Source organism: Fringilla coelebs (assembly GCF_963513975.1).
Source record: "Fringilla coelebs genome assembly, chromosome: 1".
NCBI classification, from domain to species: Eukaryota; Metazoa; Chordata; class Aves; order Passeriformes; family Fringillidae; genus Fringilla; species Fringilla coelebs.
This window is the reverse complement of record NC_140028.1, coordinates 62138817-62162198: the sequence shown is the minus strand read 5'-3', so window position 1 is coordinate 62162198 and position 23382 is coordinate 62138817. Positions and strand designations below refer to the sequence as shown.

The 23382-nt window shown below is 38.2% G+C and overlaps 1 protein-coding gene across 2 annotated transcripts in view; it reads left to right on the top strand.

Annotated features, from left to right (window-relative positions):
* Positions 1 to 23382, top strand: part of TEX10 (testis expressed 10) — a 54633-nt gene that overhangs the window by 2822 nt on the left and 28429 nt on the right. For both annotated transcript variants that reach the window (XM_084213046.1, XM_084213045.1), the window contains exons 3-10: positions 503 to 691; positions 1280 to 1986; positions 7521 to 7764; positions 9761 to 9873; positions 10643 to 10881; positions 15210 to 15342; positions 17967 to 18142; positions 18858 to 19035. In XM_084213046.1, coding sequence (XP_084069172.1) covers positions 512 to 691; positions 1280 to 1986; positions 7521 to 7764; positions 9761 to 9873; positions 10643 to 10881; positions 15210 to 15342; positions 17967 to 18142; positions 18858 to 19035 — 1970 coding nt within the window. In that variant the 5' untranslated portion in view covers positions 503 to 511. The remainder of the gene's footprint in view (positions 1 to 502; positions 692 to 1279; positions 1987 to 7520; positions 7765 to 9760; positions 9874 to 10642; positions 10882 to 15209; positions 15343 to 17966; positions 18143 to 18857; positions 19036 to 23382) is intronic.

The following is a 23382-nucleotide window of genomic DNA, read 5'->3' as shown; positions in this document are numbered from 1 at the left end:
AACTTTTCTTAGGTGTTTTGTGTCCTTTTATTGGCAAAGGCCTGTTTAAACCTATGATTGTAAATGTGCAGGCTGTGTGCTGTTAGTGATGGACTTAGTGAGCAATGTACAATTGAAAGGGAACGGGTCGCTGAGCTCCTTGGCTTGACAAGAACTGAGTATGTTGCTTTGTTGGCAGGAACTTTTTAAAACAAAACCAAATCAGCAAGTTAACTCACGGTAAAGCAGTGGCAGATACAGATATATGAATGCTTTTTTATAAAGTAGTTCTCAAAGCAAAGACAGCCGAAGGAGCAGCAGAATGTTTTCTGCATGCTGGTAGAGCAGCTGCAAGAAATCAGTCTGCATGTCTGTTTAGTCTAGCATCTTGTCTTATGAGTGGACACTCATTTATGCATAGACAATAGAATGAAAACAGTAGATGTTGTTAGTAGGTTGCTGCTCTTTGGTGGAAAAACTACTTTTGTTTTGTATTTAATCAAATTAAATTCTCTTTTTGCAGAGAATCAGAATGACTAAAAAAAGGAAACGTCAGGAGGATTTCCAGAAAGTGAAATTAAAAGTTGGGAAAAAAAAGCCTAAACTAGAGAATGCAACTGATACTACCTTCAAAACAAAGGCCATACAAATTCCTGAGCAGCTTAAAGAAGATGGAGTGCTTCCTACACAAAATAGAAAACTTAACATAAAGGTATACTGTGATATTACATTCTGAAATGATAAAAAATTGCTTGCCTTTTATCTAGGTTGACTATGTTTACTGCAATTTGGGAAAAAAACATTTATAAAATAAAAATAAATGCAGCAGGCTATCTGAATGCAGCCTTGTTTTTAAACAATCTTGTATTTCTCTGTGGGGTGGATTTTTTTTACTTCCTTTGTGTCATCTTCTGTCTCTTGGAGCTCTGTGCTTAAACGGAGGAAAGGTATTCAGGCTGAGGTTTTGTAGTTCTGCTTTTGAGAACAAGAGTGAGAGGACTTTCCTTTGGTCATCCCTCTGCTGAGTCAGTAGAGTTGTGCATAGACTTTAGAACCAGACCTAAGGACTAGTCATTATATCTTGTTTTTCCTATGACTGAATTTTGATTATTTGTTAATTGTTGTGCTATAAAATGCATACCATGTTTGTTCTAAACCCATATTGTTATTATGAACAGCAGTACATCGTAAGGATATTCTGTATTTTTAAGTTTTTAGGAAAAATGTGCAGAAAATACATGGGGGGAGTTTGAACAACCTAAAATAATGATGGCAAGTGTATATGTTTGTTTCCTTATAGGATCTGCTCTCACAGATGCATCACTATAGTCCTGGGGTTAAGCATAATGCACTTCTTGGACTCAAAGAACTCCTGTCTCAGTATCCCTTTGTAATTGATGCACACCTTTCCAGTATAATAAGTGAGGTGGCAGCTGTGTTTACAGACAAAGATTCCAGTGTCAGAGGAGCAGCTGTTCACCTGCTGCAATTCTTGGCTTCAAAAATAAGAGCAGAACAGATTGCTCCATTTTTTCCTTTGGTAAGTGCCCATCTCTCTAGTGCCATGACTCATATCAGTGAGGGAATTCAGGAAGATTCATTGAAAGTCTTGGACGTTTTATTGGAAGCATACCCAGCTCTTCTTACAGACCGCAGCATTATATTGTTGAAGAATTTTGTAGAGCTTATTTCTCACCAGCAACTCTCAAAAAGACTGAAAAGCAGGGACAAACTTTCGTGGATGCTCTCTGTTAACCCAAATCGCAGAGTAACTTCTCAGCAGTGGAGGTTGAATGTCCTTACCAGGCTCAAGAAGTTTCTCCAAGCAGTGGTAGATGGATCCAGTGATACAGACGATGAAGGTCTTCAAGAGCAGAAGGACAACTCTCATTCTGTGAGGAACCCAATATATATTAGTTGGAAGCTCCATGCAAATAATCAGCAGCATATACAACTGTTTGAAAGTGGTGGCTTACGACCAAAGATCAACTCATCATTTAGACTGAGGTGAGAAAATGTTAACTAGTTTGGGAATTAATGTCAACTGTGTCATTGCAATTTAATTTTTTTGGGGGATTGTCCCTTAGCCATATTTTAGGACAGTGTAATGTGTAGTCTTACTGCAGAGGCTTGAAAATACAGAAGTACTCAGCAGATAACTGTGTTATGTGTATATCATGAACCTTTCCGTTATAAAGTCTTTATTTTATGCTGTTAGTGATAATTTTGGATTACCAGCTCTGTTGGAATATTTTTGGAATGTAAACTGACAACTTCTTGCAAGATATCTATCAGACCTAGGGGCAAGTAGGCAAATTCCTTTATGTGAAATGTAAGTTTGTTTGTGATAATGAATTTTACTGAAACTTCGTGCTTTTACCTTCAGGAGTCTATTATAACCTTAGGAGTGTATTATCTTTGACTGTAGCTCCTTTTAAAAAGGACAGCAGGATGAGATGTGTCTGGTGGTATGAAGTTCTGCTGAGTTTCCAATTCTAGATATTTTAATCACTTCACCAGTTTATATATTCTCTGTGGATGAAAGATGTCTCGGCTGAGACATGCTGATGAATATGAAAGGAAGCGTAGTGTGCTTAGTCACAGGAGGGTTTGTGTGGGTTTCAGTAGTACTCTAAACAGATGTGACCTGAAGTTAAGGGAGAAACAAACAGCTGTTTTGATTTCTCTTCTCCACTCTGATTCACCCACTAGAGGTGAACCTCCCACCTCACTTTATGGTGCTTTTTGAACACTGGCATCCTCATATGCATTACTGTGGATGTTACATACCTGCTGGCAGGAGACCTGGAATGTTGACTTAAAAAATGGATGCAGTTTAGCTGTTACACAGTTCTGTTTCCTGTAGATACCAGAGTGATTTGAAGAAAAACCACAGTCCTTGTTTTACTGCTGGAGAGGACAAAATAAGAGGTATAAAGCAGTTACACCAAATTCGTCTAGAAAGTCAGTGGCAAAAAGGGGTCTTAAACCCACTGCCTACTCCATTTCTATGTCAGTCTTATGTCTTTGAAGGAATGAAGGACAGAAGAAGAGGTGTTCTTTCTGAATACCACAGATTGACCTGAACTGGCAGGTGTTTTCCATCTCTGTCAGGGAGAGACATCCATTCCTGCTCTCCTAGGCTTCCTCTTTGGAGGTAGCATATTACTTATGGTAGGTATAGGAAACATATTAAGCTAAGTAAGAAGGTCAGCTTTTTCTCCTAAAAGTGGTTGTCAGCATAAGTGTTCAGTCATGACCAGCAGTATCTGCTGCAGGTAAAATTTTAGCTGGCAACTAAAATCACAACTAAACATCACCAGCTATGCTGGTGATGCCCCCTTGAGGCAGGGGAAGGGTTCAGTTCTGAGCACTGAACAGTCCTTTTGAGTTCCTCTTTGCAGTCAGAAGCACACCGTTGTGGACCACTGTGTATCAGAGGATGCTTGTACTGTGCCCTGGGTGATATGCAGTGTATGATGTACCAGGCTGTGTAATAGCTGAAGATGCATTGTATCCAAGGTCTAGGAAAATAAATTTTACATCTGGTGTCATCTGAATTGGATTCCGCTTTTCTGAGGAGCTAGATTTTGGTGGGACATCGTGATGTGCTTCTGGTTATAAATACTTACAAAAAGATGTTTGCAAGCATGAGGAGGAGCCAGAAGAATAGAAGGAAACATGGCTAGAATCCAAGGCGAGATTGGCAAAGCAAGCTGATGGCAGCAGAACAGAAGAATAGAAAGGGAAGGATCATCTGCTGAAGGTACTAACATGTTCTCATTTTATTGCATTTGTGCATATTTTTGGTGTATTCGTTTTTCACAAGGGTACAGCTTGTTTTAGTGACTGTGTGTGAAGTTCCAGTAGTGAAGAGTTGTGGTGGTGGTTTTTGTATTGGCCACTGAAATAATTTCTAATAATCTCAAGGTTTTTAATTCTGTCACTTCCAATCCCGATTGTTGCCTTTTATGGGCATTCCCAGGCCTCTGCTATGGCCACTACTACAAGGATAGAAATTAGTTGTAATAAAGAGGTGCCATACTCTGTGTGTGTGTTTAAAGTCAAATAGTCAAGTCTATGACTAGCTAAGGAAAATGAGTTGACCAAACCATAAGTAATTATTTGCAGTGTGTGCGTATTGGTGGTCTTGTCACTAATACTGCAAGTAAGTTTCAACTTTGTTTTTCCAAATAGCATAATAGCATACTAAATTTTTTAAGTTCCTGTATCTATTTAATCTTGCAAGCTCATTGGACAGGGCTGACATATCAATGATAACCTAGTGATTATGGAATGAGATTTTCTGAATCAGTTTGCAGTATTATTATTTAATAAAAAGGATAGATTCTGAGTTTGGAATGCTGGATGATTCAACGATGCAAATCTTAAGACTTCATTATCTTCTGTTATGTGGTAGATCTACCTACTGTGTGTAAATTAAAAATTACAATGTATTAGAAAATTGTTAGAATGTATTCTCTGCATTATGTGCTGACTGTGCTGCTTTTTGTATCAAACTCATTTCAGGTGTGGAAAAACAGCTTTCACAACTCAAATGTGGCAGTACCAAGGCATGTGATTTTTTTTTTTTTTTTTTTTTTTTTTTTTTTTTTTTTTTTTTTTGACTGGAAGAGAAACAGTTGAGCTTCAGATTCTGCTGAGAGAGTTCAACATGAAGCTGCAGAGAAAAGCAAAAATGACTTGAGAAACTGAAATGGAAGATGAAGCATAGCCAATAAATATGTACATGTGCATCAAAGAGAAATGGAGAATGCAGTTCGCTTGGTGTGTTGTGTGTTTGCTGCATTTGGCAGTGCACACAGGAACGGAGGACAAGTCACCTGGCTTAAATTGCAAGCCATAAAAACTTTAACTTCCAAAGACTTTTCCTGTTTTAAAGAACAGCAAGTTATTTCCTTGTTTTCTATTTCTTTTGTGCTTCCTTTACTTCCCTTTGCTGAATTTCTGTTGTCTTCTTACTGTCAAATGGAAGATATTTACACAATTTTTGTTTGTTTGGTCCTGGTGTATAAAAATACTGGCATTTTAAAGAAAAATGGCAGCTTAGAGGGTACACAAATATCTTGCAGCTCCCTTCAATAGTATTTCATTCTGATATAAAGGTAATATGGTTTGCAGTGTTTTTAAAAGTGACCCTACCGCTCAAGAGTAGTGATAATGGCTATGTGACAGCGCAATTGCCATCAAACCTGCCCAGGTCAAGTGAACCTGTATTGTTAAGGATACTGTACTAATCAAATAAATGCTGGACAGATTGCTCTAATACTTTGTCATCATCTGTTACTGGCACCTAGAATCTATTTTGCACTTTTATTGTTAACCTTGAATATATGGAGGAATCTTACCTTGAGAGATAGGGGCTTCTTCTGCAGGGCTACATGAAAGCTATGCTAAGTATTCTTACCCCAGTGCTTTTAGCAGCTGGGAGCAGTACCCCTTTTGGCATTAATTCTTCCTTTTTCCATTCCTTTTTTCAGAAAAGTACTAAAATAATTGTGTGTGTTATACTTCTGTAGAAATCTTCCAGTGTGGATTACCAGCTCCTCAGGTTTCATGCACTATTCACTTTTTAATTGGGAGATTTTTGTGTTCCTTAAATAAATAACTGGAATTCCAGAGTTCTGCTGTAATATCAGGTATTTTTAGAAAAGAAATTCCTAAAGACTACTACTTCAGAACTGTTCTGGCCAATTACTGAAATTTCAGACTCTCATCTGAGAGCATAATCCTGTTACAGCATAGCATTTACAGGACAGCCTCACTTTTTCAATGAGATTATAGTCTTGGTATCAACAGGCTTTAGAATTCATTGTGATTGTAATTGAAAGATGGGATTTGTCTGCTGTATTTGAGCTGACTGAGAATTAAGAAGTCTAAGATAGAACCACTCACCTTAAACTCTTTCTAGTCTGAAAGAAGCTGGTGTCTACTGCAGTGCCTGCACTGCTGAAAGGAAATAAGACAAAAAAAACGGACAAATAAACCAAATTATATTTATTGGATATGTTGGTTGCTGCAGTTAGAGCTAAGTTTAATAAAATTTTAACGTTTGATAACTGTAGTAAGTAATAGTAAAGCAATTTTTTTTCTTATGATCAGTTATGTTTCCACTTATCCCTTTTATTTTGTGGTGGAGATCTAAATTCTCTCCCCCATCTTGCCTTCATTGAAAATAGCTTGTATTTGTCTCATAGTTTTTTAATTCCTTCTCCCTGTTCCTTTTACATGTCATTAATACCTGGGTTTTGGTTTAGTAATTTTCTTGATACACTGTATCAGCTAGAGAGAAATGGCAGAATAAAATTATTATTATTTGTATTGTAGATGATGGCAACAACATGTAGCTAGAAGGATATAACTAATAAAATATATAATTAATTGGATAATTTAGGAGTGACTAGGGAAAACTGCTTTACATATTCAATATGAAATTAAAATACTTGTCAACAAAACTTCTGTAGGTCTGTTGAAAGTTTTTCCGTTCCTATTTTGAGTATATATGTAAAGAAAAATTACTTGGAGATCATCACTGAAAAAGAAGGGAGTTTAACAGGAGGTTCAGTGTGCTAATCTTATGTATGTTAGGAAATTAGAATTAAAATAGGAATTCCCTGCTATGAATTAGGAAACAAAATCATAATGGAAACCAATTTTACAAAGAATCAATTGAAACTGTTGTTGCCTTTAAAGGAATCTCTACTCCTTAAAATTAATAGGATTTATTCAGGGTTTTAGTTCTTTTAAGGAATCTGCTTTTCAAATTGGATACAAATTGCTTGAATTTATCCAGGTAGCAGTGTTGGGTCATATCTGCTGATTATCCTTTCAGAGATACAAGGTGTTTTTTGAGTAGGGGGTGAAAAAGAGTTGGTTTTCTTTATTTCTGGGAGATGTTATATCAATTTAAACTGTATCTTAGTTTTTTCATTTTTTAAACTTCATTATCAGATAATTTTCTGTTTAGTTGCTTTTCAGAGCATAATAGCTAAACATCAGGTGGGAACCAAAGGTGTATTTTTACAGAAACATTTTTTTTCATTGTGTTTATTATAGTTGGAGATGATTATTAACTGTAATAAACCTCATGCATTTGACAACACCTTGTAGTCAGCTTCGTTATTTTGCTTTAATGAGCTTAAAAGGGTTTTTAATTGTTTTGTTGTGCTGAATATAATTAATTCCTTCCCATTGGTTGAAGGTGATAGGATAATGCATATTGTATTTCTCCATTTCATAGACTTTACATGTAACAATGGGGAAAGAAATACTGAAATCTAAGAAGTTGTTAAAGAAGCGCACAAACTTGCAGGGAGACTTGGGAGCAGGTTTGTTGTAGATGGTTTGAACTCCCTTTTTTTCCATACTGAAATATCTAGCATGAAAGCCAGCAAATATTTAATGTGTTAAAAAAAGTAACTTTTCCCATTATTTAGAAATCAGGAAAGTGGTATTACTGTAATCTTGTTTTGAAAGGTGTGATCTTTATCTTTTTATGCTTTTTTGCTTTTGTTGTTTAGGTCTCTGACAAGTGTAATGGACAGTGCAGAAAAAGGCCTGTCCTCGGCTGAAAACTTAAAAGGTTTTATTGAGATAATAATTCCATTACTGATTGAGTGCTGGATTGAAGCATCTCCTGCACAATCAGCTCCCATTCTTGGAAACCTTTTGGAATCAGAATCTCAGCAGCTTATGCAGCAAGTTCTTAGCATAATACATTTATTGTGGAAACTCACAAAGCGGCACGATGAAACATACAAAATGGTAAGGGACAAATGATCCTTGGCATAATGATGACAGTTCATTTTGTTTTGATTAGAAAATAGTGGTTTGGTGATTTGAAGTACTGAAGACACTTTGTTAAGAGAGAAAAAGCCTGGGTGTTGAATAGATTTTGAATCTGGATTTTGTTGCCTCTTACTGCAGAAAAGAATCTGTGAAGTGAGCCATGAGTAAATAGTAAAGTTCAGTAATGAGTAAATTGAGTAAAGTTCAGTAAATAGTCTCCAGGAATTCTCCTTGACTGCAGCACAAAGGTTTTGAAACTGGAAATGGTAATGGAGAAGAGGAGTATTTTGTCTCCCAGAAAACCTCTAGAATATAAATTGGAACCAAGTGTAGACTGGAGTTGGTTGTCCCTTGTGTTTGTGTGTTGGAAAATTTCTTGGGGGAGGGTGGGAATGAACAAACCCTAAATGTTTGGAAAGGTAGAAGATAATGGTGGTCTGAGATCCTGTAGTTGCTTGGTGCAATCTGTGTTGCTGTGTCGTGACTGGTAGGATCGTAAGACATTGGATCAAAAATTATTTTAGGAAGTATCCTCTGAAGTTTTTTTGCCCAGGTTATTTTGTCTGTATTTTACTTAGATAACTGAATTGCTTTTTTTGGTAACTTTTGCCGCTATTCCAAAAATATTTGGAAATTGGAAAATTTGGCTATTGTGTAGTTGGAAGAAATGTCTTGACAGCTCTTGGTTTAACCTGTGTATAGGACTGTAGGTCCTTTTGCTAAATGAAAAGTTACACATAGGGTAATAACTGGAAAACATTTATGGAATCATTACCTTAGACCAAAATTACCAAACATACCCAGCTTTGAGGGATGGATTCAGTGTGTCTGAGCAAAGCACACTGTTGCTCTTTTTTCTTCATCTTTTCTAGAGGCCCTCTTGGAAGTGGGCAAAAAGCAGGCACTTGACCTAGTAAATTCCTGTGGCAGCCTTCTGTCCCTAGCCTTTTTCTGAAGGATCCTGGAAAATTGCTGCCCTTAGCCATAGGGTGCCTGTGGTTTGGTCACGTGAATGGCATGCTCCTCTGTCAAGTTATGAACTGGTTTGAGTACACACAGTTGTTTGTGGGGAGAAAAAAATCTGAGGTTCATACAACTTGTTTTTTTGTGGAGTAAATTTCATTTTAGATTTATGGTTTGTTTTATCTTTATAGTTACCATTATATACAAAATGCATTCAAATGGCTCAGTTAGAAAATGAAAGCTTTGCTTATTTAGTAGCCCTTGGGCTTACAGGCCAAAGTGGTTATTACAGTCACTGTGGATAACCACTCTGAATATGCTTGGAAAGCTATTGATCTTTGAAATAGTTTAATGGCCATTCTTTGCTCTTAATAGTCAAATATCGAAAAGATTATTCTGCCTGATCAATTTGACAGCAATGCAGGCTTTTTTAGTGGTGAGTTTTGCCGGGCACTTTGTGGAATGGTGACTGTCTGCTAACCTGCTAAGCAAAATTATTTTAAAATACTGAATCATTTTTCTGTAAGGGTGGCCTCTCTACTGAAAAATGTTTTGTCAGTGGGCTTTGAGCCACGAGTACATTAATGATAGGGAAAGGTGAAAGAAGTATCGGAATATGTTTTAATGAAAAAGTCAGGATAGTCATTGCAAGTTGAACAGAGTCCACTCTGATTTTAAGAACCCTGATAAATTGATATAAAAGTACTTTCATTCAGATCTGTAACTCAGATTAGTATTGCATATATCTACATAAATATGAGCTAAAAAATAAAGTGGTTCAGTTAGCAACATGTTGTTGCTCAACCTTAACTTACAGCATCTTGTTATACTCTCTTATTTTGTGGACCTTCATGCACAGCGCTTGAAAGTAAAGATGTATAAACAACTTGGAATCAGAAGCTAAAGTTCCTAGTTTCATTGATTCCAATAATGAATTTTGGGACATAATTGTCTGGATTTACTTAATTTGCTATTATGTTTTCTGTCTATCATCTGCTTTCCTTAACAGGAACTATGGCTTCGAATGAATTACCTTGTTGATTTCAAGCACCACTTCATGCGTCATTTTCCTTATTCTTTACAAGATACAGTAAAACACAAAAAGAAAGATCCATGCAAAAGGTAAGAGTAAAATCTATGTCATGTATCAGCTTTTAAATTCATAAGAGAAGTGGGACAATGTGACTCACGTGCTTTATCAAATATTAAGTTTTTAATGGTGGAAAATAAAACTTTTTTATTGCGTATTTCTTGAAGATATGTGGGGATGTAGTTGTCGGAAGGTTGCACTACTTCAAATTGAGAAGTTTTAGTTGTTCTTTGTAAAAGTATAGGAAGTTGTCTGAATAGCAGCCAGTGGAAAATTAAGTGCTGCCTTAGGGAAATGAAAGCATTTTATTCAGCTCTTGATCTGGAATTTGCATATTGCTAAATGGTGATTGTTTTAGGCTGACTGTTTTCATATTTCTGCATGTTTTCTTCAGCTGACTGCTGAATTACATTAAACCTAGTTCAAACATTCTTTTCACCTCCGTGTAGTCTTCTCTAGTTGTACTATGGGGCTGGGTGAGGACGGCTTGGAGGGGAGATGGGCACACTGTGGCTATCCTGTAGGGCAAAGCAGTACTGGAGCAGAAGCCAAAGATACATTTCTTCACTATTGAGCTGTCAAAACAGATGCACCAATTCTGTTTTGCTACAGGCCAGTAGTAACTTTTCTCCATTCTTAGCGCCCAGATGTGAGACTAAGTTCATGCTAAAGTTGTTCTGAAATCATTCTACGCCTATGCAGTCTATGTAGAACACTGGTGTATGTACAAGGGATATCAGCTGGTGTCCATTTTTATTTCAAAAATAATTTTTTGAAATCTTTCTGTTCCCCCCCCCTTAGCAACAGGAACTGTATGAAATCCTCAAACAACATCGACCATCTTTTACTGAATTTAACCTTGTGTGACATAATGGTTTCATTAGCAAGCGCTTCAACACTTCAGACTGACTCTGGTTGGCTGGACATGATAAGGAAATTTGTGACAGACACTCTTCAGGATGGCAGCAAGTTGAATAGCAAGCAAGTGAACAGATTGCTTGGGGTGACTTGGAGACTAATGCAAATACAGCAAAACAAGGGTAAGATGAGTAGTTTCTGGAAAGCAAAATTATGCACTGACAGAGCTTTGAGTTGTTTTAGCATTTTAATGTGCACTTTACGTTCTCAGTTGTTGCATCAAAATGCATTTTGTCATAGAGGCAAAATGAATTTCATGGTGATATCCTTGCATGTAGCATTGGAGACTTTATTTTTGGAATGCTGTTAGATTCATACTGTTGATATCCGAAGTATGAATATATTTATATCTGTTTTCTCGTTTTGCTTCTAAGATACTCTTATAAATGGAAGATTAGCTTTATATTGAAAAAGTAACTACTAGGCTGTAGAGGGGCATGATACTTTAATGTACCAGTCCTTATGTAAAGTCATTAACATAGCTGATAGACTGTCGCAAATACTGTCAGATGATCATTTTAGTTCTGTGGTGATGTGAAATGCCAAGATACTTTTGATGGAAGCTGCTGTTGAGTATTTTCCGAGGTGTTTGATTTGAATTCTTTTCCAAGAGAAGACATTTCCCATTATGACTTGCAGAACCAGTCTAATATTTTATCTTGCTTTTTTTCTTTCATTTCAAGTGCTACTTGGTTGTATTCCAAATGTGACCTTGGATATATAGAACTTTAAGAAAGGACTTTATCAGTAACCAGAAAAGTGACAGCAGTCTTTTATGTTTTACCAGTGTGATAGAAATGAATTCCACATCCAAGTAGTTTATAGAAAAGCCCTTAGCAACAGATACAATTGTTTGAGTTGTAAAATGAAAGGTGCCAAATGTCCCTCAAATACATTTTGGCAGTTAGTTATATTTCCTGCCAAATCCATTTTAATTGGGAATCTGTCAATTCCTATGTCTCTGGTGGCAAAGGTAATAACTACTCATTCCTATCTGCACTTCAAATGTAACTTTGTGTTGAAGGAAAATAATAATCCAAAGTTAGAGCCTGTTGCACCACCTGAGCTAAGGCAGAGGAGCTGCTTCTCAGGAAAGTAGCTTCCAAGCAGTCGTTAGACTGTTAGATCAGACACTTCAGGCTGTTCTTTGTAATGAAATATTGATTTTTTTTTAACTTTGCCAAACTTCTACCAAATAGTGAATAATTTAATAATTTTGTGCTGCTCCTGTAGAAGTTCAATGTCAAATTAGTTACCTCACAAAGCTGTGTCTGTTTGTGTGAATGGTTTATCTCACCCCTTTGAGATAATCCTTGTGCAGTACTAAAAACCTGATTGAGTGTCAGATTGTAATTCATCTACCAGCTGTAGAGGAGATACAGCCTTGACATACTGGAGCAACAGGAGAATGGTTCAACAAGGAGAAGTGCAAAGCCCTGCACCTGGAGAGGAGCAATCCCATGCACCTGTACCTCCTGGGGGACAACCAGGTGGAAGCAGCCTGAGAGTAAAGGACCAGGGGTCCAGGGGGAGCCAGCAATGGGCCCTTGTGACAAAGAAGCCCTGTTGGGTCCTGGGCTGCATTAGGAGTGTTGACAGCAGGTTGAGGGAGGTAATCCTGCCCCTTTACTCTGTACTGGTATGGCCACTCCTGGAGCAGTGTGTCCAGTTTGTCACTCCCCAGTAGCAGAGTGGCGTGGACATACAGGTATGAGTCTAGCAAAGGCTGTGAAGATGCTGAAGACCCTGGAGCATCTCACCTGTGAGGGAAGGCTGAGTCAACTGGAGATGAGAAGATTTGGGAAGCATCTCATCAATGTATGTAAATACTTAAAGGAGGGGTGCAAAGAAGAGGGAGCCAGGCTCTTTTCAGTGGTGTCTAGTGACAAGACAAGCAGCAGGCACAAACTGAAACACAGGAGATGGTGTCTGAACATGGGGAACACCCTTTTCACTGTAAAGATGACCAAAGCACAGGTTGCCCATAGTCATAGTGGAATCTCCATTCTTGGAAATACTCAGAAGCCATCTGGACAGAGTTGTGAGCAGCCAGATCTAGCTGATCCTGTTTTAAATAGCTCAGAGTCATTCATTTCCACTTTTATCATTATGTGATTCTATGGAAGAAAAACATTCTGTCCTTGATTGGTTTTTTCATAACGTTCTAGAAATTTTGAACTGTGTTGTGTCAGATGGGACTGCAAGAAAGATGGTACATAGAAAAAAATTAAAATTTGACATTGAGGTTAAAGCCTGGAAGGGTATATGTTATTTAGAAGACAATGCAAGGTGAAAAATGAGCCATGACAGTAAAAAAAAAAAGTTAGACCACAATGGAAATCAAAAGAGGGGAAGTTTACATAGAAAAACCAAAAGAGCTAATGAAAAAGAGATTAAATAAAACTGTAGTGAACCTCCTGTACATTATCCTGCACAAGCATGGTTCCATTTTTCCGGATTGCCTGTTTTGAGTAGAGATTTATGCTGGGGTGAAATGCAAATATCCCCTTTTTTCTGGGAATGTGTAGAAGAGCTTGTAGCTGTGTTGTCTCAAGATTTATCTCCATTGCTTAAGATCAAACTTGGGACATCTCTAGTTAGGAGGTCTACTCCTTTCTTGCATTTCTCAGGTATAACTTCAACAGCAGCTTGCCTGCTAGTTGTGTTTTTGATAAATTTTCTTCATGCAACAAATGAGAGCACACACAGTCACTTCAGAAGGAAGCTTGACATGTGCCAGTTAAAACAAAAGTATTTTAAAACCTCATGAGTTCTTCAGCTGTGTTTTGGACATCTCTATGATGTGGGCCTTTTAAAGTATTACTTTTTAAGAGTACCTTTTAAAATTGCTTCCATTTTTAAACTTGTCCAGTTCACATGGAACAATTCAAATAGTAGGACCTGTTTTACTTAACATACCATAGAGTTTTAGGGAAGTGAAATTCTACTCACTTAGAGTACTTATTTATTTTTATATTTTCTGTTAACAGTTCATCAGTTAGCTATAAATTACATAAAGTTGTAATTGTTATTCATTTAAGAATAAGCCAGTGTTCTGTTTAAAAAATGCTGTCTGAGGTGAATCTTCACCTGAAGAATACGTGAATTGAGTAAGCTGATACTCCTGATGCATTGAAAATAATTTAATAATATATATCTTAGTTACATGAAATATTAGAATGGATTTTATTTTTCTGTTGAAAAATATGGTATATTTTAACTTCTAAATGGCTCCTGCTTCATGCTGGCATGTGACCATGCCATTTCAGGTGATTTTTGTAGTGTGCTTTGTAGTAGAATCCTTATAGTGTAACTTGAAGTTGAGTAAGAGTTTTGCAGACCAAGACTGGCCCTTGACTGGATCCAGAATCATTTTTAGAAAGGAGCATTCTTGTCTGTCTCTGTGGGCAGAAGCTGAAGTGTGGAACACAATATTTTATCTGGTTTTGCACACATAACTTGCTAAGACTGATCTGTATACCTGGATGAAAAGACAGATGTTTCTGTCTGTGGTTTATGAAGATAGTGAAGTGATTGCTGCTACTTAAGTATGCCTTAATTGGATTGAATTCCTTGGGACCACAAGCTCTTCTGTGACAAACTAAGCCAGGTCTCATACCTTTCATGTATTGCTTATGTTTTCAGATGCTTTCCTATTCTTTCCAGGCTTGTCTTCTCTGAATTCAGGTATTTTTCCATGCTTTGTTAATTTTTCCATCTGGTGGTTTAGTCTGGTTTCCAAAGGAAATGTTTGGTTTCTTTTTCAGTTTATTACAGTAAGTTCTGTGTTTGCTGGCTAATTTTATCCAATTTGGTTACAGTGGTAAAGCTTTCAAATGTTGTGTTAAGTCTGGTGATAACACATGGTTGTTGAGAGCTTCAGGGCAGGAAGGGTTGCAGGGGAGTTAGCAGTTCTTGCAGTGTCTTGCCAGCAGCCTCTTGAGGTATTTATTTTCTGGTTAATTAGCAAGTGTAACTTGGAGCCAGCTGGTTCAGAGACAGGGAGAGCTGGTGAGTGTGTGGCAGGGAGAAAGGGATAGTGCAGGGAGTACTGAAGGCACTAGTGATAGTGAGGTTTTAGGGAGCAGAAGTAAATGAGAACATTAGTCTGAAGTTACTGCACTAGGGGAAAAGAATTGGAAGATAGCTGTGAAAAGCAGGAATTAATTACTTTTCAGCTATTTTGCAACCTGTCTTCAGGAAGTTCGGAAGTTTTCACTTGCATGTTGTCTCTATTCTTTTGTGTTTCTGTTTCTTTTTTCTTTGTTTCTTTCACAAGCTGCACAAGAAGAGTTGTTTCAATGGTTTAGAAGTCAGTTCAGAAGTTACTTCAAAACTTCCCTCTGGACTACAGTGTAAACAGTTGTAAATAAAGATCAGTTCTGTGTGTGTGCATGTATAAAATCAGAAAATTAAAAAGTATTACTTCCAATTTTTTTTTTCCCAATAGCAACGGAACCCTTGATAAAAGCAGTATATACACTATACCAGCAAAGGAATCTGCTCTTTCCAGTTCGTACATTGCTTTTGAAATTTTTTAGCAGAGTTTACCAAAAAGAAGATTTGAGGACACAAAGAATCAGGTAAAAAAAAAAAAGGTGTATTATTTTTAATTTCAAAATAGTGTATTTATTTTGGGAGTGAGAATACTGAATTTACATGTAGATGTCATAAAACTTCATGCTGAATCTGTTTGGACACTGTGTCACTGGAATTTGAAAGTTTGTGTGCTCTGTGAAATGGAGATGTACCAGCTTAATTGTCTATCTTAACATAAGTACTAGATAGATGTTAATGACTTAAACTTTAGCTTGAAGTACACTGCTAAAAGCTTATAGTTACTGACTGTGTGGCAGTCAGTGGATGTGTCAGGATCATGCAGCTGTAGCCGTGGAGCATTTCCATCACTTCAGCCTGAGGTCATAAGCTTGTCACTTAGTGCCTTTGTTGGTGTTCTGATAGTGGCTGGTGTAGCCTTTCTGACTTACTTTCTTCAAGAAAAATACTCTGTTGTTCATCTAGTTCCAGGACATAAAAACCTTTAATACAAATCATGTGTTCATGTGTATGCATCAGTCCTGGCTCGTTTAGGAGCTGCAGCTGCCCTTCAGGTACTGTAAAGCAGCTCTAAGGCTCTGGGAAGACCTTCTCTTCTCCAGGCTGAGCAACAGGAGCTCTCTCAGCCTGTCTTCATAGGAGAGGTGCTGTAGACCTCTGACAATCTTTATGGCTACCTTGGACTTGCTCCAGTGGCTTCATGTCCTTCTTATTTCTGGGGACCCAGAGCTGGATGCAGGACTCCAGGTGGGATCTCGCCAGAGCAGACTAGAGGAACATAATCCCCTCCCTTGACCTTCTGCCCACAGTGCTTTTCATACAGCCCAGGATGTAATTGACTTTCTGGGGAATGTGATCTGTTTCTGCCACTAAAAAAATCAAACCTCAGGTCTCGGAAGTTATGGTATCTGCTAACACAGTCAAGTTTTGGGAAAATTGTTCCCTTCTACAACTTCGTTGCTTTGTTTAATCTTCTGCTGTAGTAATGCCTGAGTACATGTAATTAGATCTACAGCCAGAAATAATCTAGTGCTATGCTCTGAGCATTATAAAAAGTGTAGGGAATATGAAAGACAGGGAAAGCCACTTGGGAATAGCCCATTTTTCTCCTCTTTTCACACAGAGTGAAAAAGAGATCTTCATGCTAATTAATTTCCCTGAGGTTACGTAACCACTTTTCCCTGTGCTTATCTGAAAGTCTTGAGCATCTCAATCAGTTTCATGTGATCATATGACCATCTGGAAAGCTTTAATTTTCTATCTTTAGACATCACAAATAGCAGTAGTTTTGCTGCTGTTCCTCTTAGTCTTCTACATGGATCTGTGACATTTTTTAGTAACAGATGAACGAAATCTCAAAACTTCTTTGCAAAAAAGTATGACTGTTTTAGGTCTGACAAGACATTTGAAGACAACATAATATTTGTGTACTACACTATTCCATTTCTTTCCTTTAGGAACAAGTGGGGTTTTTTAATTTCTTCAAAATGTGGGTTGTTCAGTAGCTCCTGGACATTCATATTGTTCCATTCAGTTTGATGTCGTAGCTCCTTCAGCCCTCTTCTGACTGTTCTCCTCATTCTTTTAATTTATTTTTTTCTCAGAATCTTGTCAACAGTGGTCTAAGAGGAACAGAATTCACATTGGAGCATTTTTCAGAATTTTTTGTGAATGTGTTTATTTTTTAAGTGTGTCTGATTCAAAGGATAAAGTAGGAGCTTTCAGTCTGTTGCTGCCTTGTGGGAAAAAACCCCAAATTGACTAGTTTATTACATGGTTCAGAATTAAGTTTTCTCTTGAAGTTTTAGTTTATCTTTACCCCTAATCACAGCACCTAATCAATACCGTGCACTGTGTGTATATATGCATATGTAGTGTGTGTCTGTGTGTGTGCACATATGCATTTATACTGCATTTATACTGGTAAGAGTCAGTGAGTGTCTGTATCATGAGCTTTTCTCATCATTCCTTGGACCAGTCTAAATCAAGAGCAACTGCAGCATCCTCTGGCAGGGAGTGACGAAGCTCAGCTGTGTCAAGACCCAACTTACTTTTGCTTGTTTAATCCTGGCTCCTTCTAGCTTCATTTGGTACTAGCATCTGCTTCTTTCTGTGGAAGACAAATCGAATGTTTTATTCCCATGTCAAGTGATTTGAGACCTCTGACCCAACCTCCAACTCACCCACTTCAACAGTCTGTTCTCCAGGCTTTTCCTGCTATTGAGCAGTTCATCTCTATGCAAGACCCTTCTCTCTTGTGTCATGGGTACTTAATTTCCTTGAAAAGTTTTTGGTTGACAGGTCTTCAAAAGTGAAATAATCTGTATCATTATCATGCTACTCTTGTTGACATCTTCAAAGACCTACTTTCAACTTCTTGATTTGCACTTGGCAGCTTTTTTTTCTTGTGATCATCACTTTAGTAATAAGCTGATGAAATGTGTTTGGCTTCTAAATGATACTTGATTTGATAAGCCAGAGTGGCATAGAAATTGTAGCCTATGAAACAGGATTAGTCCATGCAGTTGTTTCAGTTTGAGCCAGAAAGGAGAAATAAAATCAACTTAGTCAAGACTGGGAAGAGAAGTTTGTGTGGGTTTCTGTTGTTTTATCTTCTTTTTTTGCAACTGATTTTTCCCTCTTTCTTTAGAAGTCGAAGTAAAGTTTTATCTCGTTGGTTGGCTGGCTTACCTCAGCAACTGGCTCTGCTTGGCTTGAGGAACCCTGAGCTTTCCAATCAGCTCATTGATATCATCCATTCCGCTGCTTCTCGTTCAAACAAGGAATTGTTGCAAAGTTTACAAGCCACTGCTGCTCGAATATACGGTAAGACTTTGACACTACAGCATGAGGCAGTTTTCCCTCACCTGGCAGGCAGGTTCCTAGGTGAACCTAAAGACTGCATGGGGGGCAGGGTTGCAAATTAGTTCAGTCTGCTAAAGGTTAAAATGAACTATGTGTGTCATTTACTAGAGAGTAAAAAGACTGAGATCTTTAGTTCAAGTTAGTAGGACTTAAATCTGATAGACTGGAAACTTCAGTTTTTTGTTTGTCATAGAATCATTTGGGTTGAAAAATACCTCTAAGGTCCAAGTGGTAACCCAGCGCTGCCAAGTCCACCACTAAATAGTGTTCCCCAGATGCCACATGTTTTTTGAACACTTCAGAGGATGGTGATACCACCACTTCTCTGGACAGCTTGATCCAATGCCTGACTACCCTTTCAGTGAAGAAATTTTTCCTACTATCCAATCCAAACCTCCCCTGGTACAACTTAAGGCAATTTCCTCTCATCCTGTCCCTTGTTACCTGGAAGAAGAGGCTGACTTACTCTCACCTGGCAGCAGCCTCTTTTAAAGTAATTGTAGAGAGCAATCTATTCTTCTCTGAGCCTCCTGTTTTCTAGGCTAGTATTGCCTTATTTTTTTCTCCATTTTTTCCCCTCTTTCATGTTGGTTATAACATCCTCTTGTCAGTGGGTAGCTGGGGTGGTTGGTTGGTGCAGCTGGGGTGTGTGCTGACCGTGTGTTGTGTGCCGCAGATCCGCTCGAGGGCACGCTGGTGCTGCTGCCGGCCGAGGCGCAGCGGCGCCTGGTGCAGCTCGTGTACTTCCTGCCCTGCCTGCCCGCCAGCCTGCTCGCCTGCCTCAGCCGCTGCTGCATCATGGGCAGGATGTCCTCCGACCTCGCCGCCACCCTCATCGGCATCCTGCACATGAGGTAGGGTGCTCTGTGCTCCGCTCAAGCCAAAAACAGCCCCGGGTGGGAAGAGTTAGTTATGAGCCGTGAACTTGGTGATCAGTTTGCACACAGGAAATCCATATAGTGTGCAGGAACTGGTGGTGTGGTTGGCCTGCTGCTTTGACTCTGTCTTCACATTGCCATATTTGCTACAGTACCTGTTGAGAAAATCGTTCTGCTGTTTAGGTTGGAAAACACCTTTAAAACCGAGTCCAACCATTAATCCAGCACTGCCAAGTCCACCACTTAACCATGTTTTTAAGTGCCATGTTAATCTGTCCATCTTATTTTACTGTCTTTGTATATATTAATGAAGTCTGCCAAGAATGTTCATTTTGAAATATAAATATTAGTGCTTTCAATACCTGGGTCTTTTCAGTAAGGATGCAAAGCAGCTTTAGCCTATCTCTTATAAAATCTGTAAGGCTGCACGGTATTGAGCATCTTCTACCCCGAACATCATCACCAGTGGTCTTTGTTCTGCCACTAATAGCAGCTTCTCCTTGTGAATGCTTCAGCTTGACACAGCTGATTGGGAGAAACAACTGACCAGTTTTTCTCATGTTCTGCTTTCTTTCAGCTCACTTTTTCTCCAGTTACCACACCTAAATAACCAATTTACAGTTGCTAGGCAAGTGCCTTGTTTGAAATTATTAATGCTCTTGGTTTTTTTGTCCTGGCTTAAAAGAGGGTAGGTTTGCCTGTGAGTCAGGGAGCAAAGCTGCTGTTCCATTGAAGTGAGTGGAGGGCTTGCTGAGATTTCACAAGGGTGTCTTGCTTTGCTGCTTCTGGGAAAAATACATTTTTGGTCAATATTGTGGAACTTTGGATAAGCAAGCAGGAATTAAGCTTATATGAATTATGCTTAAAGTGATTCTTGATGCTTTTTGGATCTGAAGCATTTTTGATTAAAATAGGACACAACACAATGTACTGTCAAATAACAGACCTGTTTGTATTAGCTGTGTAACATGTGGATAAGGTGACTAACATAAGAAACAATAGTGGTGAAATTTATATCCTATATTTGTAATGCATTACTGCTGTAAAAGTGAAATTCTGTCTAGTTTTGGGAAGCTGGGCATCAGATTTTATTTTTAAAAATGGAAAATTGTCTGCCATATACTGGAAGCTCAGTGGCAAAGTGTAACCAATTCAAAGACAGTCATTTTAAGAACTGAGGCCAGTGATAAGCACTCAGGTGCTTGAACTGTTGTTAGATCCGAGTGGATTTTCATTGTGGGAGATTTTTGTAGTAATGAGGTGCCTGTTTTCTAAAAATTACCTTAATGGTGCAGGCGGGTTGTGGCCATATGATCCTTTTGGCAGAAGATCCAAGTGGCAGACAGAAGGCAGTGTTCTTACCAAAAGTAGGTTACATTCTGAGAGCAGAGGAGGAGTAAATTCTTTTGTTTTCAGAAGTGCAAAGGAAGTATTTTGATTTAAATTTATGGCATTTGAAACATGTTTTAAACTTACTTTGGATACTGTAGATAATCAACCAAGATCAAGAAGTCTATGTGAAATCACTAATTGAAAGAAAAATGTACTGATGTACTTACAATGGTGCAGTTTTTTTTATATTGGTAATCCCTGACAGTCCATCTTACTGGAGGCCTGCATATTTTGATGAAACTTGAAAAAGAGAGATTGTTCTTGACTAAGCATTGTTTTTACTTGATAAGGCTCTTCTCACTTTATTGAGAGGAATCAGAATTAAGAACAGGAAGGTGATTAGTTTTGTTTAGAAGCACAATCTCTCTGAAAATAATCCAAGCCCTTGGAAAGATTGAAATTACTTTTTCATAGACAAAGTGAATGGAAGGTATTGAAAATAAATTCTTACTTATATATCCAAGTTAAAAACTTGTACAGGTTACAAAGTGCTTGTAGATGACTGCTTTTTTTAGCTTTGGCTTAGGTGAAATGTATTTTGTGGAAGGAAGACTCCTTTTACTCTCTCGTTTTTTTAGTTTTCTTTATTTTACCAATGATCATGGCAGTAAACATTTTATCCTAAAAGATTCATCTAGGGTGTCTTAAAGACTTAAGGAACCAAGATGATAGGAATGTTTTTTGCTGAGGGGGTTGTCAAAAAAAAGTTGCTTTGTCTACTTAAAGATGCAAAGATAGGGATATAAGTAAATATTAACTTTTCAGGAACAGAAGAGTCTGATACTTCTTTTTCATTGGAAAATAAGTTGTATAGTCTAGGAAACAACAGTAGATTTTCTAGATATGAACCTTAGCTGGGCTTTATGAGCTTCATAACCTGTTATTGCACACAGGATAAATGAACCAATTTTCTATCTTTTATCAGAAAGACCAAGCCAAACTGTTGTATCCCGTTTTCTGGCTCTTTTTTAGATAATGACATGGACAGACTGAATTTTCAAGAAGATCAAAGAATGATAGTCTGTCAGTTGTGATAATGGGGAATGACTGACAAATTGTCATTTTAGGTAGATAAGGCTGGGAAGAAGTCAGAGTCAGCGGTGTACAAGGCTGTTGAAAAGGAATGGGAGAGTGCAGTTTTTAGCAGGATTAAAAATACAGACCTTAAATGTCAAAAGAATGTTTGGTTTGAGTGCTAGCAAATTTTTATGGAAGCAGAGATGCATACTGGAATTGGTTGTGTAGCAAGGGGACACAAATATACTTCACTGGAAATACTTAGCATCAGGCAGTTGGGTTGGGTGTGGATGGCGGAGGGTAAAGCCTTGAAGGAAGTCAGACTGGGTAACTCCTGGTCATCACGTACAGCTCTTGTGATACTCAGAGTTAAACTTTCAAGTTTGTAAAATGCATTTTAGTATAAAAAACTTGTGTAATTCCATATTTCTGTGCCACAGCCTGGTTCCTGGGACATATTCTGTACTTTTAGATTGTGACTTGCACGGAAAGCTGTCCCAAATCCACGGGGAGCCGTCATTTACGAGTACCCCGCTGCCGTCAGTAGATGGCGCTGTTTCTCTTCCGGTACATTCCCGTTCCCTGTGCTGAGGAGGGACTCTCCCCAAATTTCTTTCCTCCTTTGGAATCTACTTATCAGTCAGGCTTTAAATACAATGGATTCAGGAGCGTCAGAGGGTTTGGTACTTGTTCTTAATTTCTTCAACAGCCTTTATTCCCGTGCTATTTTGACTGGCAGAGGACGGCTGTTTTTACATGCATCCAAGAGTGCTCGTATGGAGCTGTGTGTATTTGTCAGGAACCAGCAACGTTAAGGTGGATTCACTGAGAGTACCTATGGATCATCATAAAACTTGCAGTTATTCCCTGGACAATCATTAGAAGCTGAAGGAACTCGTAGGTTTTTTTGTATGTAAACTATAAAACTAACAGTAAGAGTATCCAGGTGGTTCAAAGCCTGTGATGATATCAGGTGGTAACATTAAGTTATAATTATTGTGTGTTACCTTTCAGACCTTTTTTTTTTAGTTTATTAGAAGAGAATTTTGAAAATATGTAATAGTTTTGCTTTTTATTTTTGCAATGGTGAAGTGAATACCCGAGTGGTGTGTCGGAGGCCATTAAGTGAGCTGTGTGTGCTGAGAATCAAAATGATGTTGGCAGTATTTCCATATAGATTGGGAAGGTTTGTGAGCCCCTGGGAGGTTGGTTTCTGAAAAGAGAGCTGAAATGCACCCACCCCGTTTTTGATGCTGCTATGAACATGGCCAGGTTTGCACTAATTGGTCATGATCTCTGTGCCAGAGAACAGACATTGCTGGTGTTGAGGTCACTGGGATGGCTACAGCTGGTGAGTTTCAGGTGAAACTGAGGACCAGAAGGTCTTGTAGTGGCTTAATTTCCCTGCTGTTCTCCTCAAATGCCTCCCTTGTGCCTACTGTATGGGATCTGAGATTTAAGTAGCTTCAATAAATCCAGGCAGGTGGAGTTCTGAGAGATGGAAGCGTGCCAGGGTTTTGGGTATAAGTCATACAGGTGAGGAAGGGTGCAGAGTGATGTGAGTGAGCAGTCTGTCACTTCTGCCTGAGAAATGAGAGAGAGCAGCTTCTTGACAGAAGATGAGTTCTCTGATTTGGTCCCTGATTTAAGCCTCTGATAAGCTTACATTTATGGAGTAAAATTGAAGGGTCAGGGTAGTATTTTAGAAAGTCTTTTGCATCAAATCTACTGGATAGATTTCTTTTGGATCTTTTAGGTGGTACTATTTTGATATATTGAGATAAGCAATTCATTATGATGCAGTGTGCCACATTTCTAGAAGAGTTAATGTCAGTATTTATTTTTCATTTATGATTTATTGGAATAGCTATTAAATAAGCAAATAGTAGTTCACTGCTACTTCAAGATAAATGG